Source organism: Antechinus flavipes, chromosome 2 (assembly GCF_016432865.1).
Source record: "Antechinus flavipes isolate AdamAnt ecotype Samford, QLD, Australia chromosome 2, AdamAnt_v2, whole genome shotgun sequence".
Classification (NCBI taxonomy): domain Eukaryota; kingdom Metazoa; phylum Chordata; class Mammalia; order Dasyuromorphia; family Dasyuridae; genus Antechinus; species Antechinus flavipes.
Genome location: NC_067399.1, coordinates 444,176,320 through 444,193,830, shown reverse-complemented (window position 1 = coordinate 444,193,830; position 17,511 = coordinate 444,176,320). Strand labels below are relative to the sequence as shown.

Genomic DNA, 17,511 nt, shown 5'->3' with positions numbered 1-17,511 from the left:
ATTGTAGTCCAGGTTCAGTCTCTGTCAGAAGCAGAACTTGAACTGAGATCTTCATGGCTTGAGGCCAGCCCTCTAGCCATTAAACCATGATGCCTCCCTATTAAAACTTACTTAGATGAAACCGAGCAGAGGTAAATGTTAGGTTTGCACTTAAGAGTCTAAACATCAACTGTACAAATATATTGGTGATAGAAGTTACATATGAAAAACTTTTTTTTTTTAAAAGTAAGATTGGAGAAACATAAATATCAGTTTAAAAAGAAAAACAAACACAAAAAACCCCTGCAAGCCAAGCCAAAACAACCATCCCAATGTACTCTTAGATGCTATTATTATGAATAGTGTAGAGAATGAGGTAGGTGATAGTTCCTTGGTACTCTGCTCTGATCAAATCATTCTGGAGTATTTATTTTGAGTTCTGAAGCCTTAATTTAAGAAAGGCCATGACAACCTGGGTTAGATGGTGAGATCTATTATGTAAGGCTGGATGGAAGAGAGGGTTCAAAGGAATCACTGTTTTCTTTAAATATATGAAGGAATAAACCTTCTGCTTATCAGGCTGGCAATTATAAAAGACTCAATACAAAAATATAGGTTTTCTAATATTACAGTTATCTGAAAATGGAATGGCGATTTTGGGGGCCATGAAACCTTGCTCACTGGCAATATTCAAAGACTGGATGCATTCAAGAGACTGATGCTTCATATAGGATTGGACTATAAGACCTCTAAGGTCCCTTCTAACTTTAAGGTTTAAAACCAAAACCTGGTGAGCTTATAAATTATAGACAGGTGATGTAAATACATGCATACATGTATAATTTGACTTTGCTTTATAGGTTTCCTCTTCCTAACTCTCCTCATCTACTTCAAAACGTAGGCCAGTCTCCACTATCTTTGGAACTGTTGCCTTTGCTATAATCCTTTATCTTTCATCCCCTCAAGTCAGATTAATTTACTCTTTAAGAAAACCCATATTCTTCTCCCCTCCTCACCCCATGAAGTGCTAGGCAGTAGGACCTGTTTGGTCCTATTGAACTATGTTTGGCTGTTATAGAATATTGTGGAGGTTCTTTTCAACCTAACGTGTTTCATTCAAGGACGTGTCATCATTCCCTTCAACTTTATCCTTGCTCTAGGTTTTCTATGTTATGATGCCTAAAGTGACCTCAGATGAATTCAATACATTATGGAGGCACAGCAAAGTTCAAAAAAACTAAAATTCAGCATTATTTAACCAATATATCAGCTTAGCAGAATCCTACTTCTATTTTTACCTCACTGGTAATATTTATCATTTCTAAGGGGCTAAGATAGTTTTCACTAAGTTATATATCCCTGAAAAACCTCTGAGCTCAATCACTGCTAAAACACAAAAGATAAATATTATGTCTTATGAAATACAATCATGGTTTTAATTTTACATCACTTTGCATATTGTGATTCTTTTGGGAAGTTGGATTTTGTGAAATGAGTTCATGTCTATTAAATTTTTTATCTCTCTTTCAGAATCAAGGAAGATCACTCTAACCCTTTCAATAACATGTTTCTTGTTATCAATTATTCATTCTCTTTAGAGAAAAAAATTAGGCATCTGATGCAATAAAATTTTTATTCTAGGTCTGAATTCAATGTTTCTGGGAGAACTTTTTTTTTTTTAAAGGGAAAATAAGGCCCAACAGGCTCTTGGATAATAATTCTTGCATCGCAACACTTTAAAGAGTGTAAATGGAAATTAATCCATTACACAAAAAGATATTTTCCTAAGGATGTTTACACCATGGCACTTAAAGATGACCTTTATTTTTTCCCCTACTTTGAATTCCAAATTTATTGAAATGTCATTTGTAACTTCTGACACTAGGAGTCTCCAAATCTAGGAATTAATGGATCCTTTGGTAAGCAGTTAGAAATAAACAGGAATAATGTGCTGTCACTACAAAAAAGTCATAGCAACTTCAGAACTGAGCTGGACCCTACTTACCAGTCCACTAGAAATGACTCTTTACTGAGTAATCCAGGTCAAGTCAACTCTATCTACTTACAATTAGATGGAAATAATGCCAACTTTTCTCTATTTCTTTCCCAAAGATAATATCGAGACAGATTTGATCTTGACCAGTCTTTTCATCCTTGTTCCCTTGACTCAATAACAGTTGATGTTGTTTTAAAAAAGAAACAATAAAACTAACATTTCACACCCCTGTTACGTAAATTCATTACTTAGGTGTAGAACAGTATGGAATTCTTATTACATGTATGCATGAAATTTGCTGAAAGCTGATTATGTACAGGGAACCTGGGGAGAGATCAAAGATTAACAAGATCCCATCTTTGTACCTCCCGTGTTATTTTTCTTGTATGATTTCCCTTTAGAAACCAGTTAGAGTAAAGCCTAGTCCCACTCAATGAAGAAATACTGAAACTTGATGGTTCATGCTACAAGAGGAAGATTTGGAACTTCTCTTACCAGGAGCTTTCTTGAAAAACTTTTTAATTTGCAAACAAAAGTAACAATGAAACTTCTTAGTAGTTTACCCTAGACTGAGATTTTATGGAGGCAAAATATCTGCTTCAACCTATCAAAGATGAAACCCACCTGAAACCCAGAAAGGGTAGCTTCCCGACTGGAGCTCCATAGATTGGAGAAGACAAGTATTTCCTAACTGGCTCCCTTAGGGACACCAATCTTGGCAAATGGCTACTCTTCCTTCTTCATCCATCCTCATAAACTATTTAATCAGGCTTGATTTTTGGACGGCTGCTAAGTTGAAAAAAAGCATCACTGTTTCATCACCAATGAATACATGAATACATGACCCTAGGCACCACATAAACCCATCTGGTATAGTAAAAGTGTGTCAAATCTGCAGAAGATAACAAAGTATCACTAAAAACCTCAAATAAAAATCTGATTTTTCAACTTTTTTTTTTTTTATCCAGGGTCAAGACCACAGACAATTTATTACGTAGTACGATATGGGTGAAGAATGATCAAGAGAAAGTATGTTTATGAATGACACAGATTTTAAATGAAAAGATCCAAGTTGTGGAAGGAAAGTTTAAATTTGGCTTTTGCTTTTGGAAATGGATATCAAAATAGTCATAAGAAGCCACTAAAGCCTTACAGAGAAAATAATCCATAGTGTATCATTTTCATTTTGCAAACAGGGTCACAAGAGCAGTAAAATATAAATCCAGATACCCAGAGAGTTAATATACATGTCTGATACGGAAGAAACAAGAAACTTGGCATGCTGTTAGCTATTTCAATAAAATCTATATTGAACTGTTTCCTACTGATGGTGCCAACCTGGGATAAAGCAAATTTCCCATAGAAACGACTACCCCCACCCTCCCAACTCTGCATAGATGTGTATAATTCTCATTTTCAGTAAGGCTTTCAAAATATATGAAGTTTTATAGCATTTGTATTTTAAGGATTTAGGGCAAATACAGTTTTTTTCTTCTACGTGATAAAAAGAAAATTAGTACTTAAAGGTTCAAAAATATATCAATCGAATTTTTTTTTTACATAAATAAATTATATTGATTTTGGATTTAACAGCTGAAAAAACCCTTTCTGCTTCCACTGGAGGCAAAACTGAACAAAATGTTAGTTAAATAGAGAGCAGCATTTCTAAGAAATCCGTGGATAGATAGCATTATACAGCAGCTATGCTACAAGGGTGTTATTAAATACAACATGTTTAATTATTGGCTTCTTTGTTATATGATCAGTTACATAATTTCTGATTTACTCCTCTGATCCGTGAAACTGGGAATTTCTGAAAATACACTTGGTTGGTTTTCAGTAATGGTTTAGCAGACTTCTTTGAGATGCTAATTTTAACACGTACATAATTTATAATCCCAAATGTATAAAAGACAATGACAAGCATCATAAATAAATAATGCAAACTGAAATAGTTATGTCAAACATTTGGACCTTCTGATAAATTAGCAAAACTGTAACAGAAAAATGTAAAAAATACAGTAAATTGTGACAACAAAATGGACACTAGCAATACTTCCAACATTTCCAACTGTCCTGCTACACTGTCCACTGCCCCCAGTGCACTCCACCACTATGAGTTTATTTCAAGTCTCAGGTCATGAATTCTACAAAGAAGCTAGACTAAGGGGACTGAAAAAAGGTTAACTGGCTGGTGGAGAAGGGTGGTTTCTTCTTAGGCCAAGCTTCTGAAGATTGAGAGTCTAAGGAAGAATCAAAAATAATGTTAATTTGTAACATATTCTTGATTATCTCAATAATTTGCTGTTTGTATCCAATTGTCCAATATACAAACATAACAGAGAAGACGTAAAGAAGTGGGGAGAAAAAAAAAACTTTCACAGTCTAACATTATAAAAGGCAGGATACTGGTGGTGGTGCTGGTGACAGAGGGGACACACTCAAGTTTGAAAAACTTCAATGGTCATGACAAAGGACCTTCCAAAAACACAAAAGCTGCCATTCTATTGGACTATTTCTTGTAGGTTTCAGCAGAGGCACCCTTTTGGGTAAGGAACAAGGCAAAATAAAATCTATCACGCTTCCACATTCCTTGGATTCAGAGGGGGTGAATTCGTTACCAGTAAAAATCTAAAAACAAAAAAGCCCAACCCTCTGTAAAGAATATTAATGCCATAGATAAGAATAAAATGCCAGTATAATTCTAAAGTAATAGGTTTTAAGTAATGTGACTGTTCCTCCCCTTTGCCCCTCTGCCCATAGCCTACCATGTGTAAAGCTTCCTCAGCCAAACTGAGAAAATTTTTTTTCAACTGTGGGGAAAGAGGGAACTGAAAATAAATTGAAATTGTCATTTAATAAAGTATAAAACAACATCTCCACTTGTTTCATGTATCTGAAAAGCCAGGAAAGGGGGAAATTATATTGCTACCAGTTATGTTTTTTTTTTTTTTTAAAGAAATGAATATATGTTTTCAATCATTAGTTATATACCTCTGTCTATACTACTCATCTAGTAATCATGATAACATAGGGAAAAGTAAATCAAAAATACATATTAGCACATATTACAGATGTGCTTCTGGTCCCCCAATACTGGTTTGTTTTCCATTTAGTGTAACTCACAGAAAAAGGTTTTATTACCCTTGTTTCTGTCCTTCTGCATTTTAATTGTGGATACTAGACACATGCTTTCTTTTGCCTTTTTCTTTCTACCAAATAAGTAAAAAATTTGGAAGGGAATGGGGTAGGGCATGTCACTGAGGACTGAATTTACTATTGTTTGCTGGAATGAACAACTGGATAACAGAATAAGGATTCTGTGCCTCCCAGACTAGCTAGACAACACTTTTATCTAATAAAGTGGCGAGACCCTGAAACTATTAATAACTGTTATCATAGTTCCTGGACAGGGAATTAGGTAGGTAATATTACTTATGGAACACAGGTTTTTATGAAGGTGAAGTGAGGGAAATAACAAATCTTTATGGGATAAGAAACTTACAAGCCACAATAATTTTCTTAATGAAATAAAGTTCTAATTGTTGTCACTATGAGTTCCTTTTAAATTGCTTTGCTCAGCTTGTACATCATGTTCTTTATCTGTGGGCAAAAGTGGGGTGTGCTCGGAACAGTTCTGACCATTTCCAGATTCTTTTTCTGATATGGGAACAGTCTCTGGGTCTGGATTCAGAGTATCCCCTTTCACTTTCTTCCTCTTCCTCTTCTGGCTTTCTAGGCTTGTATTCTCAGAATGTCTGGTCTGCTGCATGCCTGGCAATGTCATGCCAATGCCGGGAGAGAGAAACATTGATGGGTAGATCAGTCCAGGAGACATTCCTGGTAGGAGAAAAGGGTTAAAAGCTACAGGACTACTGGTAGTTATTGCAGGTTCAGACTGATCTGAAAAGGAGCTAGGAATAGGCTTGTCTTCAGCTAAAGTATCTTTTTTTACGTCATGGCTGTTCTGTTTGTCATCAGCAGCCTTTTCTGTGTTTGACGTACCACTTTTAGTTGTGCTTGTTAAAGACGTTGGAACTGTTGAAGTACAGGTAGTTGTCATCGGTGTGTTCAGAAGTCCTCCAACACCAAACATCTGGGGTACAGCTGCCATGCCTGGTAGCATCATAGGCAACATGCTGAGGGTACTTTTGACATCCTCTCCAGCAGGCACTGCTGCAAAGCCAGCAGGGAACCCAACCAGTCCTGTGAGAGGGATGCCTTGCATATTCCTCATATTCTGAAGTCCCACTAGATCCATTCCGGCAATGAGTCCATTCATGAACAGTGGTCCCATTCCTGAGGGAGAGTCTGCCACAATACCAGGTGCCTTAATCAGGTCACTTCGTGGGCGCCTTCCTCTCCTTCGAGGACCGGCATCTCGTAGAACTGGCTCAGTTAGAATCTGACTGAATTTGTTTTCTGGTAGAAAGCCCTAAAAATTTGAAGAAGAAACAAAATCCCTTAGTCATTACCTTATAGGAAATCATCTGGGGTGATTATAATTGCTCTCATATTAGTTCTGTCTTCCATAGAAAGCATACTTAATAAAATAGATCAGCAAAGAAGGCAACTAACCCACCTAGGACTGGTAGGTATTTCACCCAATCATTTTGGTGATTTCTTACTGTGTACTTTATTTTCTAATTGGGCATTAAACAGATCCTGAGAGAATTTGTTAAAATTTTATCCGGAATCAAAATCATTGTTCTACTATAATATTCTAGGCCTACTACTGGGCAAATCATCATTTGAACAAAGCTTCAAAGAAATATACCAGACAAAAGCAGTCTTTACCCTTCAGAAAACTTGTGAAAGTTATTAGAAATTAAAGTTAGAAATGATACTAACACTTCACTGGCAAGTACTAACAACCTGAAATGATTTCTCTAATATCACAGGATAGTTTTATTATATTCAAATTCTATCCAGAATTAGCACCCCCATTTTATCGAATTGCTGCATAAATAACAGGTTACTGAGAGTTTCTACTGTAAATATCATAATTATTTTTTAATATATTCTTCTAAATTTTTATTTTTCAGTTAATAAACATTTATTTTTCTCCTTATCCCTTCTATCTTTATGGGACAAGAAACTTACAAGCCACAATAATTTTCTTAATGAAATAAAGTTCTAGTTGGTGTCACTATGAATTCCTTTTAAATTGGTTTGCTCACCTTGTACATTATGTTCTTTCTCTGTGGGCAAAAGTGGGGTGTGCTCGGAACAGTTCTTTGTGGAATGTGTGTATGTGTGTGTGTGTGCGCGCGCGCGCCCCTAAACGAAATCCTTAGAAAAAATATACACAGTTCAGCAAGACAACTAACGGGTCATAATAACTGGCCTTCTTTAAGTCTACTGAAGTACTTTTCATTATGGCATTGAGTCACCTCAACATTCTTTAAGGTTTTAACAGTAGAATACTGTAAGCTCTGGCATATTTTGCAAAACTGGATCCATGCTTAGGTAGTTTTCTAGAATAAGTTTTATGGTTCAAGTGTTTCTAAACTAATGGAGATAGTAAAAAAGTTCCCTATAATGCAATTAAAACCTTTTCCAAAGCTCTATCCTGTTTAATATACTCATTTCTAAAAGAAGCAGCGAGGAAGGCTACCTGGCTTAAAGAAGAAACAAAATACCTTAGATACTACCTTATAGGAAATCATTTGGGGTGACTATAATGCTTTCATACTGGCTTAGCCTTCCACAGAAAGCATACTTAATAAAATATATGGACCAGCAAAGAAGGCAACTAACCCACTTAGGACTTAGAAGTACTTTAAAGAGATCTATAAACAATGATGTCATGAATATGGAAGCAGGAACAGATCTCTCCTGGAAAAATATTGATAGGTAAAAGAGATGATAATCTAGCCAATACCTGCATCACATGGTAGTTTAAACAGTTTTACATAATGTAAAAAACTACAGAAATGTATGTTATTACCAGTTATAGGACATTTCTTAGGAGAATACAATAATACATAGTTTTGAAATAATCTGTTTAAATACATCAAGTATAATGCCTATCAATAGAAACAATTGACATTATGTGTTTCTTTGTTTATAGGCACACTCTCTGGTTCCTAGGAACTGTAATAAACAAACATTTAAGAGGCAGCCTAATCTGGTTTGGGAACGCTATCAGATAAATGTAATTGCTACTACACTACAAAATATTTCTAGTACTTCTTTACTGCAGGCCCACCCACTGTTAAATATTTCTTTTAGAGCAAATTTAATGTTGGTAAAAGTAATTGAGGCTGTTTTCATTCACCAGCCAGCTGCTCCATCCATTAAAAGGTGGAGTTCCATCTCTTACTCATTAGGTCTTGGAATTGCTAATTGCAATGTTAGACAACTTTCTGTCTGGAAAAAAATCATCAGTAGGTTTCAGAATAGTATTCAATTATACTTCATTCTATTGGTTAATTTATTTCCTATCAATATTCCCTTTACAATGTCAGAGATTAATATATACTGTTTGGAATTCTAAAATCAGAGTAGATAGAGAATTTTGGGCAGTCTTGAGTGGTGTAAAATAGCTGGGTTAGCACATGTTTATTTTTAATCTCTCCTCTCAAACCCAAGGAGCAATAACAAAGTATTCTCCCAGAAGGGAAAGGGAAAAGTTCCTTGTCTGTGGACAACTGCTGGCAAGTATTTAAACCACTTCCTGTATGGTGAGAATCATGTAGTGACCCAGCAGCTGCTACCCCCTTAGTGAAGGCTTTTTCTCCCAGCTTTGAGTATTGTAGATGGCCACACACAGCAGTATACTGCTCCCTGGAAACCTCTGCCCCGTGGTAATTACACACAGAATGATCCTATTCCCTTTTCATGAGAAGGCTAAATGGAAGAAAAAGAAAGGGAAAATCATATACAGTAACAATGCCTGGAACTTGGTATAGTTTTCTATATGATTTTAACTTCATTCTGAAATTAAAAAGCTTGTCATTTTAACAAATGTATGGAGATCTTGGGAATAAGAAACTTCACACTTACATGTTAACTTTCTATCAAAAATAATGAATGAAAGTGCTGATACAGCCAGGCGCGATCTTGGGCAATTCACTTGTTTGCCTCAGTTTCCTCATCTGTAAAATGAGGATAATAACAGCACTGAATTTTTTTTTTGTTTTGGCTGAGGCAACTGGGGTTAAGTGACTTGCTCAGGGTCATGCAGCTAGAAGTATTAAGTGTCTGAGGTTGGATTTGAACTCAGGTCCTCCACTGATTTTGAAGGGTTGTTGTAAGGATCAAATAAAATAATAATTATAAAGTGTATAACACAGGCCTGGCACGTAGTAAGCATTATATAAATATTAGCTATTACGGAATTATTCTCTCTTGAATGCTTGATGGAAATGAAGTTAACAATTTAGTATCTATGAAATATTTAATGTATGCAATTCTAGGGAGACTGGTATATTCTGTTTTTAAAATTCAATTTTACTTTATTTTCTTTTTTCTTTCTTTCTTTTTTTTTGCTGAGACAATTGGAGTTAAGTAACTTGTCCAGTGTCACACAGCTAGGAAGTGTTAAGTGTCTGAGATCAGATTTGAACTCAAGATCCTCCTGACTTCAGGGCTGGTGCTCTATCTACTGCACCACCTACCTGCTCCTTTACTTTATTTTCAATAGCAAATAATATCTTCTCCTTTACCCCTTCCTCTATCCATCAAAAAAGCAAGAAATATAATTCCCATCATACATATGAAGTTATGTAAAACAGGTTTCATTATTAGCCATATTCTGAAATAAAATAAAAACAAGAAAAAGAAAGAAACAAAAAAAATGATTCGACCTGTATTCTGAATCCATTAGTTCTCTATCTAGAGATGGATAGCATTTTTTTTTTTTCCATTTTGAGTCCTTTGGAATTGTGGTGGATCATTGGATTGATCAAAATTACTTATGTCTTACACAGTTAATTGTTTATGATATTGTAAATGTTCCCATTATTCTGCTCACTTCACTTTGTATCAGTTCATATAAGTCAAGTTTTTTCTGAAACCATCCCTTTTATCATTTCTTTTAGCACAACTGTATTTTATCACAATCATATACCATCACTTGTTAAATCATTCCCTAACTGATGGGAATCTCTTTAATTTCCGATTCCTTGTCATCACAAAAAGAGCTGCTATAAATATTTTTGTATGTATGGGCCCTTTTTCCTTTTATTTGCTCTCTCTGGAGTATGGATATAGTAGTAGTATTGGTGAGTCAAAGAGTATACACAAAAAACCTAGTATTGAAAAACACTGGATTTTTTCTTGGAATTATATGTCAATATTGTTTTCCTTTTTGTTGCTTTTCTTGGGGGGAGGAGAAGTGAATCTCTCTCTTTAAAGCTTTTTATTTTCAAAATATATGCATAGTTTTCAATATTCACCCCTGCAAAATCTTGTGTTCCAAATTTTTTTCTCCTTCCTTTTACCCTACCTCCTCCCTCAGATGGCAAGTAATCCAATATATGTTAAACGTGCAATTCTTCTATACATATTTCCACAATTATCATGCTGCATAAGAAAAATCAGATCAAGAAAGAAAAAAAAAAAAACCAAGAAAACAAAGAGCAAGAAAACAATAACCAAAAAAAATAACCAACAAGAAAGAGGAAGAGGTAAAGAAAAGAGGAAGGGGTAAAGGAGAAGATATTATTTGCTATTGAAAATAAAGTAAAGGAGCAGGTAGGTGGTGCAGTAGATAGAGCACCAGCCCTGAAGTCAGGAGGATCTTGAGTTCAAATCTGATCTCAGACACTTAACACTTCCTAGCTATGTGACACTGGACAAGTTACTTAACTCCAATTGTCTCAGCAAAAAAAAAAGAAAGAAAGAAAAAAGAAAATAAAGTAAAATTGAATTTTAAAAACAGAATATACCAGTCTCCCTAGAATTGCATACATTAAATATTTCATAGATACTAAATTGTTAAGAAAATATTATGTTGTGATCCACACTTAGTTCCCACAGTCCCCTCTCTGGATGTAGACAGTTCTCTCTATCACAAGTCCATTGGAACTGAGGTTGGTATATTATTAAAGATCTCTATTTTCCAGAGAAACTTGGTTTCCTATATATTGGGCACTCTGGCTGTTATACCTATGTGCATGCTCACTAAAATGGATAATATCACCCAGTCTGAAATTAAGAACAGAAATAAATTTAGAGTGAAGAAATAGCCCTATGGGTATTCACATATTTTTTAAAAAATTAGATAAAGAGGCCACAGAGCATGATGGGAAAAAAGCACTAAGAGTTTGGAGACATAGATTCTAGTCTTGCTGTGTGGCACTGGTAGTGACTTGCCTTTTCTGGGTTTAAGTTTCCTCATTTATAAAATGAAAAAGTTGAATTAGTTTATCTCTAAAAGCTCTTTTAATTTTCTACGATCCTATGGAAATTCTTCCTCAGGTAAAGGCAGTAGAATAGAGCTAAAAAAATGCTCTTGAGGCACCCTGTCAGTGATGCTAACAGATGATTTGGTTTTTATTTCTTGGCAGATGCTACCAAAAAGTATCTTTCAGAACAGAGCCGTCAAATTCAAGTAGAAATCTAAGGACTGCAGTAGCCAGCATATTGCTTTGGTTTTAAAATACAATATTACTTCTATTTTATTGTATTTTAAAATTTATTTTGCTAAATATTTCCCCACTATATTTTAATATAGTTTAGTCTACATTTGGAAGTCCTATGGTCTGAGGGCTGGGTGTTTGACACTTTTGCTTTAGCAAGAGGATTAGGTCCATTTAACAATGGAGGAGAAATACATTTGTGGCAAAAAGATGATTAGTAAGGAAGGCTTTAAAATAAATTTTGATTGTAAGTAATCAAGTACACTCTGGAGATGATAAAGCTTGGCTTCTATAGTACACTAAGGAAATTCAGGTGAGAATGAATGTCAAAAAAAGGCACTAACAAAAACACAATTTTCTTAAATGTTTCTAAAATAAGGCTTAGAGCAAACAAAATAAGCATGGGAAATAAATTATCTAAGTCCTATTTCTATCATACTTTATGACTTAGAAAGCATTTTCCCCAGTAATATCTATATGAAATCATATAATTACAGTTTAAAACTAATACATTTGGGATACTGTATTACTTCTGTTTTATCAATGAGAAAACAGATTAAGTGACATGTGCAAGGTCATACAGGTTGTTTAGGCTCAGGAACAGGCCTCCAATTCAACAAACACTACTGAACAATTCAATACTACAAATACAACATTCTTTTCACCTGGCCTTAACAGAAGAAATGGAAATCTTAGTATACAAAGACAATGAATTCAGAAGGTTTAACCCTTTGATCCTGGCCCTGACACTTGCTGCAGGACAATGCATGCTACTTTTAACTCCAAAGCACAGCTTCCACACACTTGCAAAATGGGAACAATACTCTTATAGAGTTGCCAGGAAGAAAGAAACATGGGCTGTTATTACTATCATTGATGACTGCAACAATGAACACCCCATCAGCTAATTCTTGGTATGGAGGGTTTCCACCACCCTGGAATGTGAAGTCTGTTTAAGTTAGGATGCTAAAGTAGACAAACTAGGTGTAAAATGGGAGATAGCATTTGTTAACTTGTGTAGCAGATATAGTTATGTGCTCTCAGACCCAAGAAAAGAAACTAGGATTTTTTACTTAAACACTAAAAGAGTACCCCACCCCATCACACCTTTTTATGGTCCAACATGGAAAAGCCTCTTCTTTCTGTACTCAAATGTTTTGGTAGAGGATGTGGGAATGAGAGAGAACCTTATCGACTTAAACACTTGTAGAAAGAGTTAAAATATGTTGCAAATCAATGAATATTTTTAGAGAATATGTGATAATATACTTTTGAAAGTGTAAAAGAAAATGAATTGATCTTAGTAGGTTCCTTTCTTTGTTTTTAAAGCTGATGCCAAGAGAAAAGAATGAAGAATGGATAGAAATGATACAAAAATCATTATTTTTCCATATAATTAGTGGATTTAATAGTCTAAAGAAAGAAAAATCACTCAGCAACATAAGTGAGCTGATTAAGTTTAATTGTATTCAGACACACAGCCATGGTGGGAAGGCCATGATACAGTATCCAAAAAAATCTTGGTGTCTCATCCAAGCATGACATTGTGAAGTGGCTACAAGTATATTCATGTATAATCTGTATACCTAAGGGTATCGTGAAGCCTAGCCCTAATCAATTTTTAAGCTGAAAGGTTCTTGCCTTAACTAAAAGTTTTATTTTATTTTTTGGCCTAGATCTATTACTTCATTGGTGTAGATTCCTACTCCTGTTGCAGACTAGCAAATGTTTATAGGCAGTCAAAGGCTGCCCAGAGGCACAGAGAGGATAAGTGACTTGCTCATAGACAATGGCAGCAGTGCCAGAGGCAAGATATGAATCCAGCTCTTACCTAAACCAAAGGCTGACCCATATCAACTACACCATGGGATTTACTTGGGGTTATAATTTTTCTATTAATCTACTCATGTCTACAAACCAAAAACTTAACTAAGTTTTACCACAGCAGATGACATTTTTGAACCAACGGCCAGTAAGGATACTAGGGAGGAAATTAGCAGCTAAGGGAAGACTTGAGAGTTTTGAAGGAAAGGAAAGATTATAAAAAGCAAAAGTGAAGTAGAGTGCATTCTAGGCAGAGATGAGGAAGGAGAACATCCTGGGCATGGGAGAAAGCTGGAGAAAATGCTCAAAGTTAAGCATTGGAAGGAGGCCAGTGACCTTGGACCACAGAGTGCATAGAAGGGAGTAAAGACTGGAAAGATAGGAGGGGGCTATGAAAGGCTTTTAATGCAAAATGGAGGGTTTTATTTTTGATCCTGGAAGTGGCAAGGATCCACTAGAATTTACTGAAGAGAGGTGATACTGTTAGATCTGCACTTAAGGAAGACCAATTTGATGACTGAATAAAGGATTAGGGAGATGAACCAGAAGGGGATTTCAATCATTTAGACATGAGCTAATGAGGGCTGGCACCAGGGTAGTGACAGTAACAGGAGACAAAGGTTGTATACAAGAAATGTTATGAGGGTAGAAATAATGGGACTTGGAAATGACTTAATATGACAGGGAAGACGCGGAGAAGGGAGAGTGAAGAGTGGAGGATGATCCCTAGGTCATAAGCCCAAATGACCAGAAGAATGGGGATACCCTCAACAGTACTAGGGAAGTTAGGAAGAAGGAAGGGTTTTGTGGAAAATTGTTTTAAAAATGTTGAGTTTATGTAATAGGCTTGGCTCTTTTCAACAATGAGGGGATTTAGACCAATTCTAATAGACTTGTGATGGAGAGAGCATTCTGCATCCAGAACAAGGACTATGGAGACTAAATGTAAATCACAGCATAGCATTTTCACCTTTTTTGTTGTTTGCTTGCTTTTTTTTTCTTCCTAATTTTTTCCCTTTTAGATCTGATTATTTTGTGCAGCATGATAAATATGAAAATATGTTTAGAAAAATTGCACATATTTAATCTATAACTGGATGACTTGCTATTTAGGAGAGGGAGAAAAATTCGGAACACAAAGTTTTGCAAGGATGAATGTTGAAAACTATATTTGCATGTATTTTGCAAATAAAACAATTATTATTAAAAATTAAAAAAAAGAAATGAATTGAAGATGTCTATAGGACATTCAGTTAGAGAACAGAAGTCAGGAGAGTTTAGAGTTAAAAAGACTGATTTAAGAATCATTTGCAAAGAGAAAGGATTTGAATTTGTGGAAGTTGAAGGGATTATGAACATATAGAGAGAAGATGGCCTGGGAACGAGATTTGGGGGATACCTGTGATTAGTGGGTATGAGTTAGATGAGGATCCAGCAAAGGAGATCGAGATGGAGCAATCAGGTAAGAGGAGAACCAGGAGTGAAGTGTCATAAAAACCTAAGAAGTGGAGAAAATCAAGAAGAGGGTGACTGACAGTATTAAAGGCCAAGGTCAAGAATGAGGAGTGAGAAAAAGCCATTAGATTTGATAATTAAAAGATCACTTTTAGCTTTGAAGTAAGCAGTTTCAGTGGAATGATGAGGTCAGAAGTCAAATTGAAGAGCGTTAAGAGTGAGAGAAAAGGAAGCACAAAGATGGGAGATAAATTGTTGAGTGTTAGAAACATCAAGAATATTTTAGCCAGTATGGTCGAAATTCAGAGTCAAGAAGATAAGTGACGTGTGTGTGTGTGTGTGTGTGTGTGTGTGTGTGTGTACACACATATATTTGTCTCAGTTTCCTCATCTGTAAAATGAGTTAGAGAAGGAAATGGCAAACCACTCCAATATCTGCAAAGAAAACCCCAAATGGAGTCACAGAGTTGGAAATGACTGATCCACAAAATCTATCGATAGATAGGCAGGCAGGTTTTTATGACACTGCTCTCCTGGTTCTCCTCTTATTTGTCCTACTGCTCCCTCTTGAGTCATCTTTGCTATATTCTGTTCCAGGTTATACTCACTAATCATGAGGATCCCCTAAAGTTCTCCATGCCAGGTCATCTTCCTTCTATATATTTGTAATCTCATCAGTTTCCACAGATTCAAAAATAATCTCTCTGCAGATGATTCTTAAATTGATTTTTCTAGTCCCAACCGCTCCTGACTTCCACTATTATGAATTCTATTATACAGGCACTAAGAATATAAAATATATGTGTGTGTATATATCTATATCTATATCTATCTATCTATCTAGATATATCTATATACTTATATCTATATCAATGCAATACAATATACACACATACCATATATGCACACACATGGATATGCACATACACATAAATGTAAATTATATTATACACAAAAAAGATACAATTAGGAGACAATGAAATTTATTGGGTAGAGAAATGACATGATCAGTTCTGTTCTTTAGGAAGTTTACTATGGCAGCTGTGCAGAGAATATATTGAACAGAGAAGAGACATAATCCTAGGAGGCCAATTAAGAGGCTGTTGCAATAGTCTAGGAAAGGATGATGAGGGCTTAAGCTACAATGGTGGTGGTATGGTCAGAGATAAAGGATAAAGTCAAGAATTATTATGGAGGTAGGAAATATAAGATTTGGCAACTGGTTAGATATGGATGAGGGAAAATTAGAAGATAAGGTTAATGCCAAGGCTTTAAACATGGGTAACTGGAGGAACAGTATGTCTAACAGAAAGGGCAGAGGAGTGGGCCTGAGAGAAAAAAATGAAGAATTCAGTTTTGGACACGTTGAGTTTGAGATGCTTAGAGTTGAGAAATATTTAATGTTTTAAGACCTATGTCTTTACCAAATTATTAAGTCGCCTCTATCCTCCTTAATCTTCTTGTGGATATTATTATTTGGCAAATTACTTAACAGACTTTGTTAGCCTAGGTTCTGATCAATAATGAGACTTCTCTACACAATTTAATACAATATTCTCTGCATCTCAAATGTCCTCTCCCTTACCTGCCGTCCTGTCTCCTTATGGACAGCAGGGACTCTTTCTTCTCCACTTAGGGAGCCCATCTCCAATTTTCCTGGTTCTTTACAACGCTGTCTTCTCTGTTTCGGTTTGTCTGAAAAGTTCTAAGAAGCAAAGAGAGCAAATATTAAAATGTTAAACTACTCTCCTGCTGCTTTCTGAGGAGCTGGTTGCTTATCCTATGTAGCTGTCTCTTTCACTACACTTATTTCTAAGAAATCAAATTAAGGGGAATGAAATACACCAGCAGCTAGCCCATGCTGGGCCTTTTCTTCATTTTCTCATTCCTTTTTTGTCCTTTAACAAAACGTAGATCAAAGTAAAAATATTTAGTAGAAAGTAAAACAATGATTTAAAGTTGTGTTTAGCTGTGCAATAGAAAGGATTTAGGTACTTTGTTCCAGGCTCCAAGCAGGTTAGAGGCAGTTGACTCTGAGAGAGTCTATGATATTCTGAACCTACCAAAATTTTTCCCTCTGCATTTCTGTAATCGCTTTATGTGTTTATCCTTTTCATTGGGGAGTGGGGGATGGAGGAGAGGTTAGTGGTAGAGGGGTTTTCTGTCTCTGAGTCTTATCCCCTTCTTTACATGATTTATTAGTGTAGTGGATTCTAAGGTCAAGGAAGTGGAGTTGACAGTTAATGGAGAAGAGAGAAATTAAAAAAGGAGAAATTTATAAGACAATTATATTTTTCAAACTATTATCCAAAGGATGATATTACCAAGGTAAAACAGAAGAAAAAGTTATTAAAAGACAGTAGTGATTTAAAAAAAAAAGGCACCACAATAACCACAAAACACTATGACTATAAATCATAAAAACATATCTAGCCTCCTATTTCATAATTTGATTTCTCATAAACCTATATCACTTAAGTGTTACAATGTGAGTAAGTCCTAAGTATCTGAGGTTTCAAAGAAGTGTTAATGAGGACAGATCTTTCATTGTTACATTTTGGCCATATTCACTTCTTCATAGATGTTACTGATTTATATGTTATGTTAGAAGGTTACCTGGCATGGCAAAGGTCTTGGAACCACATATAAAAGGACTTTATTTTTACATGA

The 17,511-nt window shown here is 35.4% G+C and overlaps 1 protein-coding gene across 9 annotated transcripts in view; it reads right to left on the bottom strand.

Annotated features, from left to right (window-relative positions):
- Positions 1-2,915: 2,915 nt before the first annotated feature.
- The window catches only part of CHD6 (chromodomain helicase DNA binding protein 6), a 168,774-nt gene continuing 154,178 nt past the window's right edge, over positions 2,916-17,511 (bottom strand). For 7 of the 9 annotated variants that reach the window (XM_051979281.1, XM_051979286.1, XM_051979284.1 and 4 more), the window contains 2 exons: positions 16,427-16,546; positions 3,414-6,410 (listed from right to left, as the gene is read on the bottom strand). In XM_051979281.1, the coding sequence (XP_051835241.1) occupies positions 5,514-6,410; positions 16,427-16,546 (1,017 nt within the window). In that variant the 3' untranslated portion in view covers positions 3,414-5,513. Of the gene's footprint in view, positions 6,411-16,426; positions 16,547-17,511 lie in introns of all 9 variants that reach the window. The other 2 variants (XM_051979283.1, XM_051979289.1) reach the window with 2 other exon arrangements.